Source organism: Monodon monoceros, unplaced genomic scaffold (genome assembly GCF_005190385.1).
Source record: "Monodon monoceros isolate NGI ecotype Baffin Bay Population unplaced genomic scaffold, NGI_Narwhal_1 Super_Scaffold_2, whole genome shotgun sequence".
In the NCBI taxonomy this organism is placed as follows: Eukaryota; Metazoa; Chordata; class Mammalia; order Artiodactyla; family Monodontidae; genus Monodon; species Monodon monoceros.
In genome coordinates this window covers 49,636,309-49,663,692 of record NW_021703776.1, presented here as the reverse complement: position 1 = coordinate 49,663,692, position 27,384 = coordinate 49,636,309, and the positions used below count along the sequence as shown (strand labels likewise).

Below are 27,384 nucleotides of genomic sequence, written 5' to 3'. Positions count from 1 at the left end.
ACTGCTGACGCCTTTAGATGAATCAAGGAAGTGGCACCAAACCTTACTAGTAATTGGATTCCTCTCTGCCGGGCTCTTGCTGTTTGTTTTTTTTTTAAAAAAAGCCGTTTCACTTAAAATGTCCTCAATGAAGCATTAAAATTACTAATTTTACTTAATCTCCATCCTCGATTACACATCTTCTTAATATTCTATGTGACAAATGTGAAGAATTCATAAATCACTTCTGCTGCTGTATGATGTTAGGTTTGAGAAAGAGCACTTGTACTTTTGTTTGAGGTATGAGTTGAACTACTTATTTCTTCGTGAAACAACATTTTAAATTAACAACATTCAGACTGGGATACTGGCTGGCTGACATTTTTCTTGAAAATGTATGACATAAGTGAGCCTATCAATTCAAGGGAAAACTGAGAGTATTTGTTGCTAATGATAAAATTTGAGTTTTCAAGTGAATATTGGAATTTTGAAAACTTGTATTTGCTGCCTTCAGCTTGATAGTTTCCCATTACTTAGGGACTTTCCTGAATAACAGTGGTGGTGATATAAATTAATATGATTTTTTAAAATATTGTATAATGAAATGTGACAAAAATCTAGAAGCTCTGTGTAACTCACTGAATTAGTATTTTTCAGAAGATCAGTATATGGTTTTTTACAATTATGAATGGGTAAAAGATTTACTCAAAATGCAAGGTAGACCAATGGATTTTAATGTAATAGAGTACAAAAGTTCATTTCATAAGATATCATATTTTATATTGCAAGTAATCTTTAAGAAATGACCACTTGTTGAATTTTTAGCATAGTATCAAATATGACTATTCACAGTTATTTGAAAAGGCTATTTTAAAATACTTCTCCCTTTTGTGATTATATAAGGCTGGATTTTTTTCATATGCTTGAACCCAAATGACACATATCACAACACATTGAATGCTATGAGAATCTGTCTGTCTTCTATTAGCCAGATATTAAATAAAATTTGTAAACATGTAAAACAATGCCATTGTGCTCACTTAATTTTCAAAAAATGTATAGTTATTTTTTCATTTTAAGATATTAGGAATGTTAACTATGTAATGATATTAGGAATGTTAAATATGTAATGAGTTTATTTTTTTAATTAATAAATGTTTTAAAATATCTTTTAATTTTTAATATGATGAACATCTATATAACTCAAATAAACAAAGGTTCTTAGGAATCTTTTCATTTTTAAATTTTTATTGGGGTGTACTTGATTTACAATGTTGTGTTTCTGCTGTACAGCAAAGTGAATCAGTTATACATGTACATATATCCACTCTTTTTTAGATTCTTTTCACATTACAGAGTATTGAGTAGAGTTCCCTGTAATATACAGTAAGTCCTTATTAGTTATCTATTTTATATATAGTAGTGTGTATATGTCCATCCCAATCTCCCAATAGGAATCTTCAGTAATTTTTAAAGTTGTGAAAGTTGTAAAAGTCTACTACCAAAAAGTTTAAAAATTGCTGATCTGAGGGCTTCCCTGGTGGCGCAGTGGTTGAGAGTCCGCCTGCCGATGCAGGGGACACAGGTTCGTGCCCTGGTCCGGGAAGATCTTACATGCCGCGGAGCGGCTGGGCCCGTGAGCCATGGCCGCTGAGCCTGCGCGTCTGGAGCCTGTGCTCCGCAGCGGGAGAGGTCACAACAGTGAGAGGCCCGCGTACCGTCAAAAAAAAAAAAAAAAAATCGCTGATCTGATCAATATTCCTGGTTCCTCTAAGAAGGAATATATCTGTCTCCATCCTCTGGTTATCATTCTATTGAATGAGTATTTAAAGACCTAAAGAAAGGGTGACTATATATTCTCTACATATACTTCACACTTATATTTTTACTTTATACTTAACTTTCAACTTCAGCCTAAAGTGTTTGGTGTTTTCTTTTAATTTTTATTGGAGTATAGTTGCTTTGTAATATTGTGTTAGTTTCTACTGTACAGCAAAGTGAAACAGCAGTACGAATACATATATCCCCTCTCTTTTGAATTTCTTTCCCATTTAGGTAACACACAACATTGAATAGAGTTCCCAGGGCTATATAGTAGGTTCTCATTAGTTATCTATTTTATACATAGTATCAATAGTGTATATATGTCAATCCCAGTCTCCCAATTCATCCCAGCCTGCCTTATCCCTTTAGTATCCATACGTTTGTTCTCTATGTCTGTGTCTCTATTTCTGCTTTGTATATACGATTGTCTAAACCAATTTTTTCAGGTTCCAAATATATGCTTTAATATACGATATTTGTTTTTCTCTTTCTGACTTACTTCACTCTGTATGAGTCTCTAGGTCCATCCATGTCTCTACAAATGACCCAGTTTTGTTCCTTTTTATGGCTGGGTAATATTCCATTGTATATATGTACCACATTTTCTTTATTTCATTCCTCTGCTGATGAACATTTAGGTTGCTTCCATGTCCTGGCTTTTGTAAATAGTGCTGCAATGAACATTGGGGGTGCATGTGTCTATGCCCAGTAATGGGATTGCTGGGTTATATGGTAGTTCTGTTTTTAGTTTTTTAAGGAATCTCCCTACTGTTCTCCATAGTGGCTCTATCAATTTACATTCCCATCAACAGTGCAAGAGGCTTCCCTTTTCTCCACAACCTCTCCAGCATTTATTGTTTGTGGATTTTTTGATGATGGCCATTCTGACCAGTGTGAAGTGATACCTCATTGTAGTTTTCATTTGCATTGCTCAAATAATCAGTGATGTTGAGCATCTTTTCTTGTGTTTGTTGGCCATCTGTATGTCTTCTTTGGAGAAATGTCTATTTAGGTTTTCCACCCATTTTTTGATTGGGTTTGTTTTTTTGATACTGAGCTGCATGAGCTGTTTGTATATTTGGAGATTAATGCTTTGTCAGTTGATTTGTTTGCAAATATATTCTCCCATTCTGAGGGTTATCTTTTCATGTTGTTTATGCTTTCCTTTGCTGTGCAAAGCTTTTTAAGTTTAATTAGGTCCCATTTCTTTATTTTTGTTTTTAATCTCATTATTCTAGGAGGTGGATCAAAAAAGACCTTGATGCAATTTATGTCAAAGAGTGTTCCGCCTATGTTTTCCTCTAAGAGTTTTATAGTGTCTGGCCTTTCATTTACGTCTTTAATCCATTTTGAGTTTATTTTTGTGTATGGTGTTAGGGAGTGTTCTAATTTCATTCTTTTACATGTAGCTGTCCAGTTTTCCCAGCACCACTTATTGAAGAGGCTGTCTTCACTCCATTGTATATACTGTCCTTCTTTGTCATAGATTAAGTGACCATAGGTGCATGGGTTTATCTCTGGGCTTTCTATCCTGAACCATTGATCTATATTTCTGTTTTTGTGCCAGCACCATACTGTCTTGATTATTGTAGCTTTGTAGTGTAGTCTGAAGTCAGGGAGTCTGATTCCTCCAGCTCCATTTCTTTTCCTCAAGATTGCTTTTGCTATTCGAGGTCTTTTGCGTTTCTGTGCAAATTGTAAAATTTCTTGTTCTTTTCTATGAAAAATTCCATCGGTAATTTGATGGGGATTGCACTGAATCTGTAGATTGCTTTTGGTGTATAGTCATTTTCACAGTATTGATTCTTCCAATCCAAGAACATGATATATGTCTCCATCTGTGTCATCTTTGATTTCTTTCATCATTATCTTATAGTTTTCTGTGTACAGGTCTTCTGCCTCCTTAAGTAGGTTTATTCCTAGGTATTTTATTCTTTTTGTTGCAATGGTAAATGGGATTGTTTCCTTAATTTCTCTTTCTGATCTTTCATTGTTAGTATATAGGAATACAAGAGATTTTTGTGTATTAATTTTGTATCCTGCAACTTTACTAAATTCATTAATTAGCTCTAGTAGTTTTTTGGTGGCATCTTCAGGATTTTCTATGTATAGTATCATGTCATCTGCAAACAGTTACACTTTTACTACTTCTTTGCCAATTTGGATTCCTTTTATTACTTTTTCTTTGATTGCTGTGACTAGGATTTCCAATACTATGTTGAATAATAGTGGAGAGAGTGGGCACTCTTGTCTTTTTCCTGATTTTAGAGGAAATGCTTTCAGTTTTTTACCATTGACAGTAATGTTTGCTGTGGGTTTGTCATATATGGCCTTTATTATGTTGAGGTAGGTTCCCTCTAGGCCCACTTTCTGGAGAGTTTTTATCATAAGTGGATGTTGAATTTTGTCAGAAGCTTTTTCTGCATCTATTGAGATGATCTTATGGTTTTTATTCTTCAATTTGTTAATATGGTGTATCACATTGATTGATTTGCATATATTGAAGAATCCTTGCCTCCCTGGTATAAATCCCACTTGATCATGGTGTATGATTTTTTTAATGTGTTGCCGGATTCAGTTTGCTAGTATCTTGTTGAGGATTTTTGCATCTATGTTCATCAGTGATATCGGCCTGTAATTTTCTTTTTTTGTGATATCTTTGTCTGCTGTTGGTATCAGGGTGATGGTGGCCTCGTAGAATGAGTTTGGGCACGTTCCATCCTGTGCAATTTTTTGGAAGAGTTTGAGAAGGATACGTATTAGCTCTTCTCTAAATGTTTGATAGAATTCACCTGTGAAACCATCTGGTCGTGGACTGTTTGTTGGAAGATTTTTAATCACATTTTCAATTTCAGTATTTGTGATTGGTCTGTTCATATTTTCTATTTCTTCCTGGTTCAGTCTTGGAAGGTTGTAGTTTTTTAAGAATTTGTCCATTTCTTCCAGCTTGTCCATTTTATTGGCATATAGTTGCTCATAGTAGTCTTTTATGATCCTTTGTATTTCTGTGGTGTCAGTTGTAACTTCTCCTTTTTCATTTTTAATTATATTGATTTGAGTCTTCTCCCTTTTTTTCTTGATGAGTCTGGCTAATGGTTTATCAATTTTGTTTATCTTCTCAAAGAACCAGGTTTTAGTTTTATTGATCTTTGCTATCATTTCTTTCATTTTTTCTTCATTTATTTCTGATCTGATCTTTATGATTTCTTTTCTTCTGCTAACTCTGGGATTTTGTTGTTCTTCTTTCCCGAATTGCTTTAGGTGTAAGGTTAGGTTGTTTATTTGAGATGTTTCTTGTTTCTTGAGGTAGGATTGTATAGTTATAAACTTCCCTCTTAGAACTGCTTTTGCTGCATCACATAGGTTTTGGATCATCGTGTTTTCATTGTCATTTGTCTCTAGGTATTTTTTTATTCCCTCTTTGATTTCTTTGATGATCTCTTTGCTCTTTAATAGTGTATTGTTTAGCCTCCATGTATTTGTGTTTTTTACAGTTTTTATCCTATAATTCATTTCTAATCTCATAGTGTTGTGGTTGAAAAAGATGCTTGATATGGTGTCAATTTTCTTAAATTTACCAAGGCTTGATTTGTGGCCCAAGATGTGATCTACCCTGCAGAATGTTTTCTGTGCACTTGAGAAGAAAGTGAATCCTGCTACTTTTGGATAGAATGTCCTATAAATATCAGTTAAGTCTATCTGGTCCAATGTGTCATTAAGGGTTGTGTTTCCTTATTAATTTTCTGTCTGGATGATCTATCCATTGGTGTAAGTGGAGTGTTAAAATCCCCCACTATTTTTGTGTTAATGTTGATTTCCCTTTTTATGCCCATTAGGGTTTGCCTGATGTATTGAGGTGCTCCTATGTTGGGTGCATAAATATTTACAATTGCTATATCTTCTTCTTGGACTGTTCCCATAATCATTATGTAGTGTCCTTCCTTATCTCTTGTTAGTCTTCATTTTAAAGTCTATTTTGTCTGATATGAGTAATGCTACTCCATCTTTCTTTTGATTTCCATTTGCATGGAATATCTTTTTCTGTCCCCTCACTTTAAGCCTGTATGTGTCCCTAGGTCTGCAGTGGGTCTGCTGTAGACAACATATATCGGGTCTTGTTTTTGTATCCATTTATGCAGTCAGTGTCTTTTGATTGGAGCATTTAATGCATTTACATGTAAGGTAATTATCAATATGTATGTTTCTATTACCATTTTCTTAATTGTTTTGGGTTTGTTTTTGTAGGTCTTTTTCTTCTCTTGAGTTTCCTACCTCGAGAAGTCCTTTTAGCATTTGTTGCAAAGCTGGTCTGGTGTTCGTGAATTCTCTTAGCTTTTGCTTGTCTGTAAAGCTTTTGATCTCTCCATCAAATCTGAATGAGAACCTTGTTGGGTAGAGTAATCTTGGCTGTAGTTTTTTCCCTTTCATCACTTTAAATATATCCTGCCACTCCCTTCTTGCCTGCAGAGTTTTTGCTGAACGATCAGCTGATAACCTTATGGAGATTCCCTTGTATGTTATTTGTTGCTTTTCCCTTGCTGCTTTTAATATTTTTTCTTTGTATTTAATTTTTGTTAGCTTGGTTAATCGTGTCTCGTCTAGTTTCTCCTTGGGTTTATCCTGTCCGGGACTCTCTGCACTTCATGGACTTGATTGACTATTTCCTTCCCCATGTTAGGGAAGTTTTCCACTATAATCTCTTCACATATTTTCTGAGACCCTTTCTCTTTCTCTTCTTCTTCTGGGACCCCTATAATTGAAATGTTGGTGCGTTTAATGTTGTCCCAGAGGTCCCTGTGACTGTCTTCAATTCTTTTCATTCTTTTTTCTTTATTTTGGTCTGCAGTAGTTATTTCCACTATTTTATCTTCCAGGTCACTTATCCTTTCTTCCACCTCGGTTGTTCTGCTGTTGATTCCTTCTAGTGTATTTTAAATTTCATTTATTGTGTTGTTCATCACTGTTCATTTGTTCTTTAGTTCTTCTAGATCCTTGTTAAATATTTCTTGTATTTTCTCCATTCTATTTTCAAGATTTTGGATCATCATTTCTACCATTACTCTGAATTCTTTTTCAGGTAGATTGCCTATTTCCTCTTCATTTTGTTGTGGGTTTTTATCTTGCTCTTTTGTCTGCAACATATTTCTCTGTCTTCTCATTTTTTACTAACTTACTGTGTTTTGTCTCCTTTTGTCAGGCTGCAGGGTTGTAGTTCCTCTTGCTTCTGGTGTCTGCCCCCAGTGGGTGAGGTTGGTCCAGTGGCTTGTGTAGGCTTCCTGGTGGCGGGGACTGTGTTCTGGTGGGCGGAGCTGGATCTTGTCCCTCTGCTGGGCAGGGCCACGTCAAGTGGTGTGTTTTGGGGTGTCTGTGGGCTTAATACGACTTTAGACACCTGTCTGGTGTTTCCTTTGTTCTTAATTGTTTGGAGATCAGTGGCTCATAATTTCTTTATTAAAGCCTTTAATATCCTATACTAGAATCAGAAATTACCTTATTGCTCTCCTTTCCTAAGAATAAGCAACTCTCATCTCTTTAATCTGTGTATCTTTTGTTTTTCAAAATTTATTTAGGTAGTACAGAGAAAATGACAAATCATGATTATTTTAAATGATTAGTTGATTTTGGAATTAAATTACTCTTAACACTGTGTCATGTAGAATAAGGATAAATAGCATTTACGCATCATCATTAAGTGAAATACCAACTCTGTTTTAACTATTTGTGTTTTAGATAGCTTCAGTTATTTCACCATGTGTAACCTTGCTTAAACTTTCTAACAGATTGATGGCCATTATTTTCTCATGCTGCCTCATGTAATCTGGCATACCTGCCTGCTAGCTTCAGTATAGACCCTGGCTAAGCTTGCCTAGATTCCTGACACATGACATATATGGGTATACAAAGGAGTATACCTAGCCAGAGACAAAATACTTTAGTTCCCATAAAGTAAATTACCCATTTGCAGTAAGGCCTTATTTTATCCCCATTTCCTTTAGCTTTATGGTACCTGCAACAGCAGGCATAACTTTCCCCTCTTCTCAGGCAGAATAATACAGCAAAAGAAGGGTAGTTTACAGTTTAGGAGCTAGTTTGCCTCTGTATCTCTCTGAACCTAGTTTACATTATACCATATCACAGTGCTTCTTTCATGGGAAACTAAATTCATATTCATAAATAGTTACTAATTAATGTAGCAAAAAGACTGTTTAGACTTTGGAGTCAGCATGTTCTAGTTTGGATATACAGTTCATTAGTTGTAGCTTCTTAGGAAAGTCATGTATAAAATGGGGAATTAGAGTGCTTATTCCTTAGATTTTACAGGACAGCTTCTTGTGCTTCCTTGGAAATAAAAGGGGCCTGTCTTTTGGTATAAATAAAATATAAAATCTTTATTAAAGCATGTCTTTATCAAAGCATATGTTAATACTAAACTCTGAGAATTAAAATAGAGTTTCCAGTTATTGATATCTATTTTTTTGACTCATGTTTCAGGAGTTATTAAATTCTTTTAAATGGTTCAATGCAGTTCTCTTCTCCTAACCTCCCTTGTATGCAAACACTATAAGGGCAGGGAGTTAATCTGTTTTCTTAACAATATGCCTAACTTCTAAAATAGTACCTGGCAAACAACGACTGCTCAAAAATAATGTTGCATGGAAGAAAAGTTTTAAAAGCAACTGAAAGTGTATGTGTATGTTAAGTGACTGGGAGGATAAGAGTGTTATGGCAAGAAACTGAGGCCCTAAGAGAGAACACTGTTATTTTGGGGGGAGCTCAACTGAATATGAGATAATGATGAAATATGCAAGAGAAATGGGACTCTGAGAAGTTAGAATATGGTCTAAAGGTCACATTAGACAGGGTGAAAGAGAATTAAGAATTATCACAGAAGTGATAGTAGAAGCCCTTTGAGAGAAACCATGATTCTGCTACCACTGTCTATTATTTGGGTTCTGATAAAAGTTTACAGCTTACAAAGTGTATTCATAGAAACCATTGAAAGATAAGTGACTTTAAGAGTAGATGTGCTCTCTGAAAGGAGGGAATGTGTATGGAGAAGTAAATAGATTCAGGAAGTGAATTTGCTTCCAGTAAGGGGATAGGAAAGTGAAGCCATCTTCATGGGTAAAAGATTGTACTGAAAAAATTAAGAGGTCTGTTAAAAAGATGTGTAGTAGGACTTCCCTGGTGGCGCAGTGGTTGAGAGCCCGCCTGCCGATGCAGGGGACACAGGTTCGTGCCCCGGTCCGGGAGGATCCCACATGCCGCGGAGTAGCTGGGCCCGTGAGCCATGGCCGCTGAGCCTGCTCCGCAACAGGAGAGGCCATGGCAGTGAGAGGCCCGCGTGCCGCAAAAAAAAAAAAAAAAAGTGTAGTTATGGAAACCGAGGTGATACAGAGGTCAGGATATAAATGGATTATTAGCAGTTTCAGATTAAAAACAAGAATTGAGGACAGTGATAAGAATTTAGCTCTGAAAGAGTGCAATTTTAGTACAGTGATCAGAATAGGGTCGTACTGAAGTGGAGATTAAATGTAGAAGAAATATAGGTAGCAGATATAAAGTTTGATAATTAACAGTGAAAGAATCTAGAAAAACAGATGGCTTCTGGATGGGTTATTAGGGTCAAATGAAAGGGATTTTTTTTTCCAGGTTAATGTTTTCCTTATTCCATCTTCCTGCCAATTATCTCCTGTCCTTGTTCCAGAATTAACCTTATATGCAAGTAGTAAAATATACTTCATGATTACTGGCATAGTTATAGAAAGGTGCCTATCTAAAACTTACATATCAATTATAAATTTATAGTTCTGTTCATTCATTCATGTAAATTAAAGAAGATTCTACTTTTTAAATTAAACATAATAAAAAAGTAGTAATATGAATCAATAAAATTAGAACATCCAGCTTTACAGTTTTAGTACAAAATATTTATGCAGGTATTGTACTATGTCTAATAAATTTGAGAATCTTTCCTGAATAAATATGTATAAAGAAGCTATTTTAATACTTTAACTTCAGAATAATAACGTTTGTTTGGTTTGATTAATCAGAGTCTGGCAGATTGGGTATAAGAACATTTGCAAAATTATCACACTATCTCTTCCCTCTATTGGGGAGGATCTAGAATTGTTTAATGAGAGAGAGATTGATAGAGAAAGAGAGCTTTCTCCATATCAGCTGACATCCTTCCAACTTGTATTAAATTCCGTGCTGATAATTCCTTGTATTAAATTCCATGGTTTGTTTCTCTCCTGAACAAACTAAAAGAGAAAATAAATGATATATTGGAAATAGGGATAGGAAAGGCTAAATAAATGTGGTTGTACAGAATCTTATAGACTCTGAATTAATTTTAATAATTTATTTCTAAATTAAAATTTTAAGAATATGAAATCTTTTTTATTCTTAATAATGCCTCTTAGAAGAAGTTTTAATCTTGAACACATTTTTAGAGTATTGTCTAGATTTTGGTTATTCATTATAATCCACTATAATTCAACCATTATAAATACAGGGATATATCACTGAGAATATTATCATCAGTTGTTGACTTAGGGAAAATATATTTTTCCTTTTTTTTTCTTTTAAACTATGAAGCAACATTATGGTTATATAAATAAATAAAACTACTCACATTCCTGCCTCCCTTAAACAACTGTTAGAATTATTCCTTGTTCCCTTCTAGTTTTAGCTATAAGTGTTCATAGATAGACTTTTCAATGACTTTATAATTTATAATTTTCTATTGTATAGAGAGACCATGATTTATGTTTCCCATTTTTCCTATAACCAGACATTTAAGTTACTACAGATTTTTCTATTCAAGATAACAGTATATTGAATGTCATTGTTCCTATAGATTTTTATTCTTTAAGTTATTTCCTTTAGGATAAATTCCAGGAGTAGGTTTACTTGGTCAAAGACTATCAACCATATATTAGTTGGTTATATATATTACATATATTAGGTATATATTTATGTTGATTATATATATGTTAGCTATTATGTAACTTGTGTAAGATCATATAGCTAAAAAGTGACAGAACTGGGATTAGAGTCTGGCAGTCTGTACTAGATACCATGTTCTTTACCAGTCGGCTACACTGCTGGCTTGAGAGATCTACAATTCTATCTTAATATATTCCCAATAAAAGTAATATTCATTCAGTTCATCTATCAAAATTATAGCAAGAGTCTGCTCTGTGTCTGACACTGTATTGGGGATTCAAGAAAGAACAGGATATAGACCCTGCCATAGAAGGCTGTAAACCAAGTGGGAGAAGGGAAAAGATATGTAAGAAAGTAACTGTGATACAATGTAATGAATTATATAATTAGAATATTATAGGAAGACAAAGAAGGGAATGACCAAATGCCACTGGAGGAGGCCACGTTGTGTAAAGAGGCTTCTAAGTAGGGCTGGGTTTGTTTAGATGGCTAGGTCAGGTCTTGGGGAACCAAATAGCAGAGCAAGCAATGAAGAGCCTACAAATGTACTGCAGGGGTCAGAAGGCCATAAAGGCTATGTAGGACTGTAGAGAAAATATGCACAGTTAGGGTTTTCTGAGCAAATTTTATTAGAACTTGGGACCTGGGCTTAAAAGACAAGCCTTGGAAGTTAAACTTTGACTGAGTAGAGATTGAGAACTCCAGAGAGGTTTACCTCTCAGGAGATACATGTTTATATTTGAATAAGGTGTGGATGAGACCTAAGACCATTGAGACGTTCCCTAAGTTGTAAGACTCAGAGATGCTAGTCTTATCTTCTGCCCAGAAACATATTTTACATTCCAAACCATAAGAACCCAGGATCTTCCCTAGGACAATTTGTTCACACTCAAGGATAGGTTCCCCCACTCTGACACCCCCCCACCCGCTTCTCTCCCCGCCTCCCCCCATCTCCAGAGGGGAGGAGGTCTGCTATACAAGCCTTCCAGAGTCTTATTTTTGCAGCTAATTGCTTTATTAACTTCCTATTGTTGCTGTAACAAATTACCACAAACTTGGTGACTTAACACAAATTTACTATCTTAAAGCTCTGGAGATCAGAAGTCTCAAATGGTTTCACTGGATTAAACTCAAGGTTTTGGCAGAGCTGTATTCCTTCTGCAGGCTCCTGGGTAGAATCCCTTACCTTACCTTTTCCAGTTTCCAAAAGCTGCCTGCACTTCTTGGCTTGTGACCCCTTCTACCATTTTTAAAGACAGAAGCATAGCATCTTCGAATATCTCTCTGATTCTCACCCTCCTGTCTTTCTCTTCTAAGGACTCAAGATTACATTGGGCCCACCTGGATAATCTAGGATAATTTCCCAATGTCAAGAACCTTAACTTAATCTTATCTGCAAAGTCCCTTTTACCGTGTAAGGTAACATATTCACAGGTTCCAGGAATTAGGACATAAACCTCTTTGGGGTGGGGACATTAGTCTGCCTGTCACATTCGCCCACAGCGCAGACCCCAGTACATGTATTGTACTGTGATGTCTGATCGGGCTTGGATTGCATTACCCCAGTGGTAAGAGTTGGGTTATGAGGGACTGGCATGGTTATTATAAGTAATAATATTTCATTTGTTTCTGCTTCAGAGACTTCATGTCTTACTTTCAGGCTAGTTTTGAAGGGCTATATTGCCGAGCTGTGTAGAATCTTGAATTATAAAAACAGGAAATATGCAGAGTTGTTCTGAAAGTTGTCTGGGACCTTCTACTACTTTAGGACAACTTACTCAGCCTTTTTCTGATAAGAGCGTTCCACCTTGGCTAACTCATTCAAATTGAAAAGGCCATCCTAGTTCCTTTTTGGTCAGGGTTTTTGGTTTTTCTTGTTCTAAGCTGAAACTAACCTAAAAACAATTCAGATGAACCTAGGATTTAAGAGTTTGACTCTGCTTCCTTCCCATTGCTCTTCTGCACTTGGACATAGGAACGCAAATGATACCATACCTCCGCAGTAAATGTGATTCATCTTCAGATATGGGACTGTATGCCCATTTCATAGTGTATTTGTGTTTTTTAGTACAGGCTGACTGTATTTTAGTAGGTTTTATCCAACTCATTTTCCAGTATCCTATTATGGCCACTGAACTGGCTCAAATATTAGTCCATTGACCCTAGCTCAAGGATGTAGTGGATGCTAGGCATGGATGCTAGGCACAACTCTCAGATCTGGGTTTGGCAGTAGCTAAGGCAGCTCACCTAGACCTACCATTGGTAAGGGCTGCCACGTTGGAATTAGATCTTTTTCTCCCAGAACTAACCATAGCTTACTCCCCTCAAAAAGTATTACACCGTGTAATATGTGCCTTATTCTTTCAAAGGCTAGCCAAAGACTTAGGTAGAGAAATTTTTCCTAGATTTAACATTTAACGTTCCCACTAGCTCCCAGACTTATGCATTGCTTGCTTCGCTTATATTGTCACCATCCTTATTAAGTAAATATGTACTCAAGAAAAAAAATAGAGCAGAGCAATAAACAAAAAAAATTGGTGTGGTATGTTTAATACTGTACCTAAGGCATTTATGTTAATTGACATCTTAGTCTGTAAGTGGCCCTTTCGGTTCCTTTCCTTCTTCCTCCCCTTCCTTTTATCTTCCTTGTTTCTTCACTTCTCTTTCATTTTCCTTTTCCTTACCTTTCTTTTTTCTTCCTATGCCTTCTTCTCTTTAATTAGCAAATACTGTAAAGATATGCAACTTTGGTTTTTTGGTATTATTCTAGAATGGAGTTTTTTATAACTAAGAATTAGTCATTCAACGTATTTTGAAACAGTGCTTCAATAGAAATTGGATTAGCAGCTTAAAAGTAGAGGTTACCTTTTAAATGTATCTTCTGTGTACTATTTCAAGGTAGGAAAAAACTGATTTTCATCCTTTTCCTTTACCATTTTAGGACCTTTCTTTTTGGTAGAGATGGAAATCCAAATAAACGGAATGTACACAATGAAACATCTATGCATTTGTTATGTATGGGCCCTCAAATTATGATATCGGAAGGAGCCCTTCATCCTCGCTTAGCACGCCCCACGGAAGATGACTTTAGAAGAGCAGACTGTCTGCAGATGATTTTAAGATGGAAAGGAGCAAAACTTGACCAAGGCGAATATGAGAGAGCAGCTGTTGATGCAGTTGATAACAAAAAGAACACACCCCTGCACTATGCTGCTGCCTCAGGGATGAAAACCTGTGTAGAGGTAAAACTTTGGTGGTGTTTTTTTTTTAAATATTCTGCATGGTAAAATCTGTGTCTTGGTAATGTGTAATAATCAGTTTTGTTTTACTTATCTTAACAGTTAATTTAGCTAGTCATTTCTGTCCCTTTTGTGGTTCTAAAAGAATCAGGAGCCCTTGTTTTAGGGAAAACAAACCCATAAACATTCATCCTTGGAAATAAAATGGAATTAGGAGCAATTGAAAATTTGCTAACATTCCTGAAGATAACAGTCATCATACAAACTCTATCATATTGAGAGTAATAGTTTTAGTAGAGATATGTTTTACATTTTTTGCTTATTTTTAGAAGCCAACTTATAAAATTTATACATATGGCAAATCTTGACAAGTGGGACCTTTAGCTATATATAGAATTGATCAGTTCCCTAAGCAATTGATAAATATTAATGAATACATTTATTGGGGTCTTTTAAAAACATATATATATTAAAATGTGCTGGTTTTTTCTGTGTAGTCTGCATTAAAGCGCCTGAATACTCTATTGTAATTGAGTTTTTCCATATATGTTTTTCATATATATATAAATATCTAACAACAGGCTTAGATAAAATCAACCATATAGTGTAGGATCTTAACTAAGCTAAGAAATCATTACTCTTTGTACTGTCATCACTACTCTACATACAGAAGAACAGGTTTCTCTCAGCTATGTAGAAGTCAGTCCATACATAATTCTTAGAAGTTCTTTTGTATAGATGTACTTGTTTCAGTGGGGAGAATTATAGATTGAATCACAGAGTATCCAGTTACCAAAAATGTAGGACTTTATTGGAAAAATCAATGATCCAGATTAAATATATATTAATCAGATTAAAATACATATCTGAAAATTTAGTATTTCCTTAATGTTATTCATCTATATAAACTTTATATTTCTAAATTGATAAATATACCAAAAAACATGAAGGTCCTTCATTTTCTTACTCGTGTTAAAAGGTTATGGCCATTTAGGGACTTCCCTGGTGGCACAGTGGTTAAGAATCCTCCTGCCAATGCAGGGGACACAGGTTCAGTCTCTGCTCCAGGAAGATCCCACATACTGCGGAGTAACTAAGCCCATGTGCCACAACTACTGAGCCTGCGCTCTAGAGCCCGCAAGCCACAACTACTGAGCCCACACACCAAAACTACTGAAGCCCGCACACCCTAGAGCCTGCGTGCTGCAACTACTGAAGCCCGCGAGCTCTAGGGCCCGCGTGCAACAACTGCTGAGCCCATGTGCTGCAACTACTGAAGCCCGTGCAACTAGAGCCTGTGCTCCTCAACAAGAGAAGCCACTGCAGTGAGAAGCCCACACACTGCAACGAAGAGTAGCCCCCACTCGCTACAACTAGAGAAAGCCGGCGTGCAGCGAAGAAGACCCACTGCAGCCAAAAATAAATCTAAAAAAAAAAAAAAAGGTTATGGCCATTTATATGATTTCTTTAGTGTATCTGAAGTGTCAGTTATTTTCACTTCTAGAACCTTTCTGATCTTGTGTTTATTGCTGTTGTTTGTGATACTTATTAATCTTTTAGAATCTTTGTCATTTCATCCCTTGGGTTTGTGTCACCTTTGCCCACTAGTTAATTAGTGACAGTCATTAACTTGAAACTAATTTTAAGCTTTGTTTTCTAACTTTGATTCACGGTGTGGTGGAAGGATGTTCTAGGATTTTGCGGGAGGGAGGCTATGGGCAGAATTCCTGAAGGCTTTTTACACAAATCTTTTTGTATATTGTTCTATGCCCACCTCTTATGAAAGAATCACTGCCTATAGTGACTCATCATTGTTGACGGGACTGCATCATATTTCTCAAGTGAATTAGAGTAGAAAATATCTTATTCTTGATAGTAATAATAATGCTCTTAAACTGCTGCTTTAATATCTTGCTTCCAAAAATTCTCTATAAGCATTGCTTTAGTAGTTGTTCATTTTGAAGTATGTTTGCAATGACATGTTATTAAATTATTTTTAAAAATTGAATGTGGTGTTTTTACCAACATTGTTTTTTGCTCAGTGAAGGAAATTAGTACCAGGTTTATTCTGAACTGACAGGCCTGATGATTTGCTTGGTGTGAATGTATGTGTAAGTTTTAACTGTTTGATCTGTCAGCAAATCACTTTATACAAACCACACCATTTAATGACTGTTTTCATTTTTTTGTGTTCAGAAGAGCTCTTTGACTTAATGTAAAACACCTCAAATAGAGCCCTATAAATACCTTCATTGCATTTATTCTAGTTGTCATCAACAGATTTTAGCACATCATTTTACCCATATAAAGCTATCTTAAATCTCTTATATATACTTGACTGTATACCCAGCCTTAGGTCTTAAATGACTTTTGATAATGTTTACTGTTAATTAAACCAGAAGAGTTTCACAGGGAAGTGTACATTAATTTCCAGAGGCCTTATGTTTTCTAGTTCTAGTGAGTAAAACAAATACATTGAAATACATAACCTACTATATAACTGTACTTCTTAGAGAATTAGTCCTCAAGTGTCTTAGTGTTTGTATAAGGTCTTCTAACATTCACTGTGCTCATTGGTACCAAGCATGATATAAAGGGTTTGGGTTGAGTAAAAGACTGTTAACAGATATTTACTAATTTTTTTCATTAAGCTAAGCTATCATAGTATGGTATATAGGGCACTGGTTTCTAGTCTTGGTCCTCACAGAGACTGTCTGTAAGACCTTGAGCGAGTCACTCAACTTTGAGATTATCAGTGTCAACCATCCAATAGGAAACTATCACAGTTATCTCAAAAGACCCCTTTTAGTGCTAATTTTCTCTTAATCTGTGATTGCAGTAAAATATATCCCATTTTCAGTGTCTAGCCTTTGAGGTTAAATTGATTATTTTACTCCATGGTTAAGGTCAAGCTATTTTTTTTAACTCTTGAGGACATATCTATGGAAATACGTCTTTTCTAGTTGTTGATGTTTTTCTCTCTGTGTGTTTATTTAAGGACAGAGCTGATAAAGTCAACAGCAGACAATTTCATATGTTCATTTAAACACATACTTTCCTATGGCTCATTATTTTGAACCATATAAATGAAATGTTTAAAAACTTCCCCTTCTCTCTGTAATAATTGTGTTCCATAGTCAGCTAAAGGGACGCACACATACACACACAGAACATAACATAAAAGTATCTTTTTTTTTAATTTATTTATTTTATTTGTTTTTGGCTGCATTGGGTCTTTGTTGCTGTGGGCGGGCTTTCTTTAGTTGCGGTGAGTGGGGGACACCCCCCATTGCTTCACGCTGTGTGGGGGGGGGGCCTGGGACCCTTGCTGCGGTGGCCTCTCCCCCTGCAGAGCATGGGCTCCAGGCGCACAGGCTTCAGTAGTTGTGGCTCGCCAGCTCTAGAGCACAGGCTCAGCAGCCGCAGTGCACGGGCCTAGCCGCTCCCCGGCATGTGGGATCTTCCTGGACCAGGGATTTCTGAGGTCCAGCTCTGTGCAGGTGAAAGGTCCCGCGGGGGTCCTGTTTTCTGCTTCCTAGTCTGGGAGAAGAGAGTGTCTGGGTCTCTTCAGGGAAATGCAGGAGGTTCAGCAGCCACAGGAGGACAGGGTAGAAGGAAGACTGAATCTAAACGCCTCCCTCCTTTTTCTCTTGTGCTGCTGGCTGCTGCCTCATGCTTTTTCCTCTCTTTCTATCTCTCAGAAGTTGTGCTGAGAGAAAAAAACATAGGCCAGAAAAGGGATGCACCCTGGACTGGTGTTTGTGGTGTGTGTGTGTGACTGGTGTTTGTGGTGTGTGTGTGTATGTGTGTGTGTGTGTGTTTGTGTGTGTGTCCCCAGAGGCTGGAACCACAGTTCCTCTGATGAACCCTGGAGGCGGCCCAGTTCCTGATTGGTGGTTGCCATGGAGACCCACCTAAGCCTCTTTCACCTGAGCTGTATTATCTGAAGAGGGCGGCTCTCTGACCTGACAGTCACCTGAGAAGACCAGGGGGTGAGAGCGAGCCTGTGTCCAGATGGCATTCTCTGCCCTGTCCTCTCCCAGCGGGCACTTGGGGTGGCACAAACTGGGGGAGCCAGACCATGCTCACTGCACCCTCTGTAGAGCCCTAGGTGGACCTGCTCAGGGCAGATGTTTCCAGCTACTTGGTGAATGGTTCCTGGCCAGAACCCACTCTTTCCACCCCCTCCCTCCACCAGGAGAGGGGTGATTCAGGAGCAGAGGGCAGGGGCCTTCACCTTTAATCACCACACCCTCACCTGTCCTCCTCTTTGCTAATCGAAATTCTCTCCTTCCCTCAAGTCAAGCTCAAGTGCAGAAAGTTCTTCTGATGTTCTGGAGGAGGGGCGAGGCTAAGGAAATAATCCAGGGAGAGGAGGAAAGATGGACTGTGATTATTGAGTTTGAGGTATTTGAGCTAACATGAGGGGCTGGCAGGAGCCCTCCTGTTGCTCTTCTCCCAAATCTAACATTCGCATCTGGGCCTCCTGCCTGTCTCTGTGCTCTGGGCACTGTCACTTGCAGACTATTCTGGCTTCAGGCCCATGTGGGCCAGACTGCCCCTAACACATCAGAAACCGATGCATGCTGCCCTGTGGGGGGCCTCAGGGGTGCTCGAGTGGGCACTAAGCTGCATTGTAATAGACCTCAAGTGATGCTGTACCAGGTACCAGGTGGTAGGGTGACTTCTGTATACACCTTGTCCTGATTGTATTGAAAATAAAGCAGAAGGCATCGCCAAGAAGAAATTAAACCATGCCTGATGAGCTGCCTCACACTGCTCACCCGCCTGCCTGCGTGTTTTGACTGTGTTCCTGGGTGAAATGCCACTTTGCGCTTCCTCTGTGGCTGGTTCCATTAGGCATATCTGCCGTCCCTCCTCATCCAGCTGCTCAAGCAGGGGTCTTGAGTCAGGAGCTGGACCATATACCTCTCTTGACCAGTTCACAGCCCAACAGTCCCAAAGATTGAGAAGGTCTCTTGGGGACGGGAGACTCCCATGTTTTGAGGAGCTGAAGTTGACCTCCTCACACTCACAGTTCCCTGGTGGCCTCCACCCCAGGACCAGCTAAGGCCAGAGCAGCCTGGGGCAGGTAGCCAGGAGTCCCCACCTCTGAGCATCCCACCTCTATCCTGACGCAAGGGCAGAAATTCCAAGGCATTTCCATGCTGGGGAGAAGGGAAGAGTGGGATGAGAAGGCTTTGCTCTCCCTTTGGGAAAGTTGCTAAAAAGTGACGAGAAGAGATCAGTGACTAAGTCACAAATTCGTTCATGCAGCACATATGTCTAGAGCACTGTTGTGTGCAGGCATACCAGTTGCTGGCTGAGGGTGTGTGATCCCATTCCCCTCCCCCTCGCTCCACACTTCCCAGCCAAGCCCCCATGAGGCTGGGTCAGATGAGTAGAAGGTGGAATTCTTGCAGGAGAGTGGGGAGCAGAGACAATATTAGGGTTCAGAGCTAAATGCCTTTATCTTCCTGCTGTATAATCTTGGGTCCACCACAGACCATTCTATTTGAATGAAAAAATTCATCCCGTGGATTAGTCTTAAAACCTCACCCTCAAACACACACGTGCACGCATGCACACACACAACGCACACACACACACAATTAATGTAGAAGATCATGCCGGTTCTGAGCCATCAAAGGCAGATCCCTCTGCAGCAGTGTGCTAAGGACTTATGACCTGTGACTTTGGGGAACATGCACATAGATGACCAGGTTCTTAGCGTCCTCCCTCTTGACACAGCTGGCCCCTTCCCTGTACTTCTCAGTGATGCCTTCAACCAGGAGAGGGGGATCATCTCCTCTCTCCTCCCTCCCCCAGCTGCTGCCTTGACACCACAAAGAGGGCTCGATGTTTGTGTTGACTGCTCATTTCTTTTCATCTGTTAACCTGTGGAGGCTTTGTGATTATCCACGCTGAGTGTGAGTTTGTATTGGGGAGAGAAGGTGGTTGTGTTTCTTTTCTCTCATTCGACATCAGTGGAGGTTGTCAAAGCATAGGTAAATATTCAGCAACCATTCAAATGGAGAAACACCAATGGGGCCCGTGACATTGCCTCACAAATGGTGTTTGATTAATAAATTGGAGATGTGGAATTGCGAAGCCATTGGTGCAGGGCTGGATTAAAAACATCTTAATCATAGAGAAATTTCTCATGTTATATTGCTGCCTAGTTGACAGTGGACATTCCAACAGTCTCTCAAATTCAGTGTTTCCAAAACTGTACTCAGTCTTCTCTACCAGTTCCTCCTCTTGACTGCCTTATTCCTATTAATGATGCTACCGTTATCCCCATATCTAGTCTTGATACCTGGATTTACCTTGGGACTGTTTTTGTTTTGTTTTGTTTTTGCGGCAAACTTATGCCACTCATTTGCAGAACAGAACTCTTCCTTGCCGCTTTTGGCCAGCCCCTTCTTTTTATCTCTGTTGGCCACCTTCTAACAACAGGTGCTTATATCAAATCCTCACTTTGTATTTTTCAGAACTTCCTTGAGTAGGAAAATCTGGAGTTTCACAAATATTTATCATTCAAAATTATTTATGAGATAAAAGTAACACAAAGAGGAGTGGGCTGCAATTGTTTGAAAATTAGAAATGCTTATATGTTGAACATTTATTAAGGCAAACTATAATTAAAGCCCCTTTAATTTTAATTTTTTCATATTTCAAAGAATTATTTCAAGGGTAAGCAAACTTTTTTCTGTGAAAGCCCAGATATTTTAGGCAACTGCTCAACTATGCTACAGTATCCTGAAAGCAGCCATAGACAGTGTATAAGTGAGCATGGCAGTGTTCCATTAAAACTTTGTTTATGGATATTCCCACTTGAATTTCTTATAATTTTCACATATCATGAAATAATCTTTTGATTCCTTTCAACCATTTTAAAACGTAAAAATAATTTTTAGTTTGTGGGCTATACAGGAACAGGCAGCAGGCTAGATTTGGCTCACAGGCCTTAGTTTGCAGTGGACCCCTGCATTATGCAAAGATTGGGAGAGGAAACCAAAGATGACTCCACACTATAGAAGCTTATTTTAAATATGTAAAATAACTATCAATATGTAGCAAGTCCTGTATGCTTTAAGTATACAAAGAACTTAAAAAATACTATGTAATGGATGCCCAGCGCACAAAAATGGAACTCCATTAAAATATAAATTTTACAAGAATTTAATATTATAAAAAACACACTTTTATCTTGGTTGCTGAGTTTTTGTTTTTCCACTTTGGAATAGAGATGGACTTTGGAGAGGAATGATGTGTTAGGTCTATTAGCAAGGCCCAATTAAAAGTTTAGTGATTTTTCTTCCCCTTTGCGGACTTCCCTAGATCAAGCCTAGTCATTAGGCCTCATTTTATTTATATTGGTGCTTCACCCGTCACAGTGATTCAAGAACTGGTTGATGTGACAGAGGTGGTGGTTGTGTTTGATAGTGCTTCAGCTCTTTGTGAAAAGCATTTTTTAAAATGAGTATTATCTTTAGATATTTCCTATGCATCCTCGTTCCACTTGCTTATTCAAAGTTTTAAGTGTAGCTGCTCATTGTTAGATCAAATAAAGGTCACTAGAAAACCAAAGGTCATAAATCACACTTCCATTTACAGCTACAGGGGCTATTTGACACTTTGGCAGCTATCAGAGTATTTCACACTTCATTGAAAAGCCAAAAAAATCATTCACAAATCATACTGAAGAGTTTTACTTAATTATATTGTGTTTTTAGCACCTGGGGTTTTAAAACTGTAAAAAGAATACAGAAATTGTAGTCTCAGCTCAGCAACTGAGTAACTTTGCCTGTTTCTGGGCCTCAGTTTTCTAATTTTTAATCAAGAAAGTTATGATTTTATTATTGCATCCAAAACATTATGATGCTAAGAGCTATTAATTATTTAGGCATTAACTGTTATAGGCATTGAAGGGAAGGAGACATCATTTAAATTTTACTTAGCCCAGAAGATTTCATGGGTAGTAGTAATATTTGAGTGGATGAGATTTCAGTTTAAGTATTTGGAGGAGGCTACTCAAAATGTGGCCCTCAGCACATTTTGTAGCATCAGTAACGCCTGGGAGCTTGTCATAAATACAAATTCTTGTGCCCCACAGACCTCCAGATTCCAAATCAGAATCTCTGGGGGTAGACTCCAGGAATGCTTTAAGCAAGTTTTACTGGTTATTCGTTTGCATGTTATAGTTTGAGAAGCACTGTTCTAGGTCTCAAACAAATGCAGATTGAAGTATTTTGCAGAGGTTTGATAAGACAGATGACTTAAAATGAAGATAGAAGCCATACTACGTAGAAATACTAATGCCAAGAATTTTGGATTTATTTATAGAAAATTGAGCCATTTAAATTTTTTGACTGGTGGAGTGCTATTATGAAAGCAAATATAGTAAGATTAGCCTAATGGTTGTAATGTAGAATAGAGTTGAAAGGGGGGACTTCTAAAGGAGTGGTTCTTAAAGCCTTGTTACCCAGACAGTGGTCCTCAGACTGGCATTGGCATGAATTTGGGTACTTGTTGGGAATGCAGAATCTCAGGCCTCATCTCAGATCAGCTGAGTCTGAATTTGTAGTTTAACAAGAACCCCAAGGTGATTCATTCATACTCACATTAAAATTTGAGAATCCTTGGCTTAGAGCAGTAGTCTGTGGGACATAGAATGGAATCACCTGTAAAGAGTTCATATATTTAATCCCCACTCTAGATCACCCTAATATGACTATCAGATTACCTAGATGATTCATAAACAGTTTGGAAACCTTTGTGCTGAAACAGTGGTTGTAACCATGTCTGCACAAAAAATCCCATAGTGTAGACCATATCTCAAATCAATAAAATTGGAATTTCTGAGAGTGGACCCCCAGACACTAGTATATTAAACTTCTCCAGATGATTCTAGTGTTCAGCCAAGGTTGAAAACCAGTGTACTAGAGGGAGTGACAGGAGTTAGAATCTTATTGCATTAATTCTGCTGTGAACTGATAAATGGCCTGGATTTGTATGGTGGTATTAGAAACGGAAAGAATGAGGCAGATGCATTTAGGTGACTTGGTCAGTTGATACAAGAAAGTAAGGGAGAGAAAAGTTAAAAATGATGGAGACTTTAAAATGTTAATATTAACAATGTTGAGCTATCTTTGGATAATATAATTTTCTCTCTTTGATTTTTTTGCATTTTCTGTAACAATCTGCTATCATATCTATAATTACAGTAAAATAAATTAACTTTTATTTTTAAGTAAACTGAGGATGGTTTTGAACCTAGTTCACTTTGAACCCTGCTAACAATTGACAGATATTTTAAAAATGAGATGAGGTGTTGTATGTCAACTACACTTTAGTAGTAAAAAGAAAAAAAAAATTAAGTGAGATGAGGTGAAGGAATTGGTTAGAAGGAAGGGAGAATATCTTGCGTTTTCATTTAGAAGGAGATTGAGGTCTTAGATTATCCACGTGAAATGGTATTCAGGCTATTGAAGATTAGAACTAACTGGGAGTAATGAATATAGATTTAGAATTAAATGTTATCTGCAAGATAAGGTATAGATGAGAAATCCAAGGAAAAGACTATAGATAAAATTACAGAATTAAAGTCACAGCATCAACTTGGAGAATGCCTCTGTTTAAAGGGAGTGGGAACAGTAAGTGGCCTACAACAAAAACCAAAAAAGCAGAGAAGAGAACCAAAATAATACATTGTCGAGTTATGCCAAGAGAAGAATTTCAAGGAGAGGAGGTAGTCAGTCATTTGTTGTGCTTCAGAAAGGGCAAGGAATTACAAGACTGATAAGGCTGTTGGATTTGAGAGGTATTAATGACTTTCAGGAATATTATAGTCAAGTGGACAGAGTAGAAGTCAGATTGCTGGGAGAAATTGAGTAATTTGCTGAGGAAGTAGAGAGACAGCGGGTGTCAGTCACTAATTTGACAAATGTGGCCAAGAGAGAAAGTAAAGTTTTGGGGAAGTGACAAGAAGGCTAACAGAATTAAGATAGGGGACTCCTGTACCAGGAGCCAGTAGAAAGTCAGAGAGTGAAGATGAAAGGAATAATGGAGTGCTCAAGATCATAGAGGAAACAGATGAGGAAATGGTAATTTTACAACCAGAAGAGACTAAGAATCATCTTTTTTTACATTTTTTCTCAAGATTATGTAAGCCTCATTTTATAGATGGACCTGGTAAACTGAGACTTACAGAAGTTAAATGACTTGTTCAGAGTCAACCAGCCATTTAGATGATGGATCAAAGGGGTGGGAAGGGATTTGTCATGAACTAAGGGCTGTCCTTCCCCTCTTCCTCTGGGATTATGAACAGAAAGGAAGGCAAAATCGATAAACAGACGCGCTGAGATAGTGATAATTGTATGTTTCTTTTAAGGTAGAAAATTGTATGTACCACCAAGTGTCTGAGATAGGCTAAAAAACACATTTGAATAAAATATTCAGTTCTCCTTGCTTGAGAGTGGAGAAAATGATACTTAGAATGCTTTGGTTGAAGCATTTAAAAACTACCTCTTCAGAGCCACGTGTAACACCCTATTATGTAAAAGCAAAACACCTGACTTTATGCAGCAAAAGTTTAACAGATATCTTGACATCTTCTGCTTTCTTGTGTTCCAGCCTTAGGCCCTAAAGGTCAGTATGCTAAAATTCTTTTTTAAAAAGTAATCCTCCAATGTCAGGCAGTACTGGTGATAGCTAGCTAGCTTCTATGCCAAAGGTAGCATATACGTTGATTTTCCTTGCCAAGACAAATGCTGTAAACATGGACCCTCCATTCCATCACTGATTATGAGTTTCTGTCCAGGTACCAATTGCAGCAATGAGATACAGGTTTTTGTGGCCCCTAACCCCACTCCCATCAGACTCATCTGGGGACTCCTTTCGAATTACCAATCAAGGCAAGAAGTCTCAAGTTCTAAAAATAGTCAACAGTGACTCTCAACAATGACTTCTCACACATCCTTTTTTTGTTTGTTTTTAAACCCCAAGGAATGCAGTCTATACTCTGGAATGTTTCCCTTACCAATATTCTGGAATGGCACAGCCTCTTAAATTTTGTCTTTGCTTTTGCTAAAGAGTAGGGTGATTAAGTTAAAGATGATTTATCTTGTTTGCTAATATTTAGAATCTCTTCTGTGGTAGTATTTGTTGTGGAAGTAAATCAAGTCATGGCTTTGAAAGCCATCCCAGTGTGCATTTTCTGCTACTCTGAATATCAAAGAACCATAGAGTCAAGTCAGCTCTCAGTTCTGTAGCAGCCAGAAGCAAATAGTCTGTTTTGTGTTAGTGAAGCAGAAAGGCTGAAAACAGTAACAGACCCTGCAATAGGTATGATAAGTCTGTGGACTTAATATAAGTCGCCAGTATTGAACAGAGAAGGTAATATAAATATGTCAGTTTCCATGCCACACAGGCCATAGTCTAGGGTCATTGCTTGTCAAACTTTAATGTGCATAAGAATCTCCTGGAGATGAGAATCAGATTCTGATTTAGAGGCCTGGAGTGGGAGGGGCTTGGGTGGTAGCCCTGAGAGTCAGCATTTCTAACAAACCCCCTGGTGTCCTCGGACCACATTTAGACTAAAAAGGTTCCAGGTGGTAAATAGCAGCTGATATGACCTTGCCTTCAGGCTCTAGAAGGTGGCTGCAACAGTGACTGCTGAGAGCTATTGCTTCACAGATTTTTTTTCTGTAAAGGGCCAGATGTAATGGGTAAATATTTTAAGCTTTGTGACCACAAGTCTATGTTTCATATTCTTCTTGGTTTGTTTGTTTGCTTGTTTTTACAACTTAAAAAATGTTTTAAACCATCTTAGCTCTGAGGTATACGTTTGGCTTAGAGCAAGAAACCTAAGTCATATCCATTGGGCTTGTCAAGTTAGCCCATGGCTTCCAGGCCTGGCATTGGTATAAGTCCCTTATTTTATTAGGGCCTCTTGGGATGACTGTGGAGGAACCATAAGGATTAAGGATGACAGTTCCAAAAGCAATAAAAGAACTTTACAGGAAGATATGTGTGTTTGTTGGAGGGAGAGGAGATAAAATTATTTGGAAGAAAATGAAAAGAAGCTACCATTTTTATTAACCCACATAAAAAATGAAAATCTCTAAAAAGTATTCACATTTAGATCATAAATAAGATCTGGCCAGAACTTTATGGTGGGCCCGGAATACATTTGACTTCTTTATTTTGTGATCAGCCTATTCTTTGGGTCAGCACAATGTCCAGTCATGGTTAAGAACTTGGTCAAACTTGTGTCTGAATCCCAGTTCTACTGCTTATTAGCTGAGTAACTTTGGTCAACTTGTTTAACTCTTCTGAAACATTATAATATCCCTGCTACTTGGGGTTGTTAATATTAAGTAAGAATATGTATTTGAAGTCCCAGCATAGTGCTTAGCACTTAGAAAACAATAAGTGGTGGCTGTTACTGTGTTGTTATGGTTGTGACTGAATTCTATAAAAGAATCAGCTCCATGACTAATTGTCAGGCTGTCCTTTAGGGTTGTCCTAGATTATGGCCCTCATGGTATTCATGTCCTTGTTAATGTCTCTGCAGACATACTGGGGAAACTTGAACCTATAGCCCTTAATAACAACATATTTAACTTCGGCAAAACCAGTAGAAACCTCAGTAGTGCACAAGACAAGTCCCTATTCCATGTAATTTTAAAAGTGGGATTTCCTTGGGCGAAATCCTACCTTTAAATATCAAGAGATTTGATAGAGTATCTTCCCAACTTGGCTATCAGTAGCTATTCCCATTGCTTATTTTGAGGAATATTGAAAACAGTTTTGCTCTCATTGCTTATTTGGAGGAATATTGAAAACAGTTTTGCTTCAGTGATTTGCTCAACCAAATTTTATTTCAGCGTTTAGCTGGATAATGAATGATACAAATGAAAACTTTTGTCCACCTTGTCAGGGCATCCAGGTATTAGTGGTTAAAGTAACAGTATTGGCTGTGTCCTTCTTTTTTAAGAAAGATTTATAGAAATGTATAAAATTTAGAGCATTGAATGACTATAAAATTATTGATTTTTAAGTAAACTTTGGACAGAATGCTTAAGAATTTCTTTGTAAAGTTTAAGAAATTGGTTTGTTGTTGTTTTTAACCAAAGGAAGTCATCTTTTTTTTTTTAATAAATTTATTTCATTATTTATTTTTATTTTTGGCTGCGTTGGGTCTTCGTTGCTGTGCGCGGGCTTTCTCTGGTTACAGCAAGCAGGGACTACTCTTCGTTGCGGTGTGAGGGCTTCTCATTGCGGTGGCTTCTAGGAGCACAGGCTCTAGGCGCAGGCTTCAGTAGTTGTGACATGCGGGCTCAGTAGCTGTGGCTCGCGGGCACTGGAGCGCAGGCTCAGTAGT

At 37.7% G+C, this 27,384-nt stretch overlaps 1 protein-coding gene across 5 annotated transcripts in view; it reads left to right on the top strand.

Annotated features, from left to right (window-relative positions):
* The window catches only part of ANKIB1 (ankyrin repeat and IBR domain containing 1), a 157,277-nt gene that overhangs the window by 74,366 nt on the left and 55,527 nt on the right, over positions 1-27,384 (top strand). For all 5 annotated transcript variants that reach the window (XM_029233170.1, XM_029233175.1, XM_029233174.1 and 2 more), the window contains exon 3: positions 13,697-13,997. In XM_029233170.1, the coding sequence (XP_029089003.1) occupies positions 13,697-13,997 (301 nt within the window). The remainder of the gene's footprint in view (positions 1-13,696; positions 13,998-27,384) is intronic.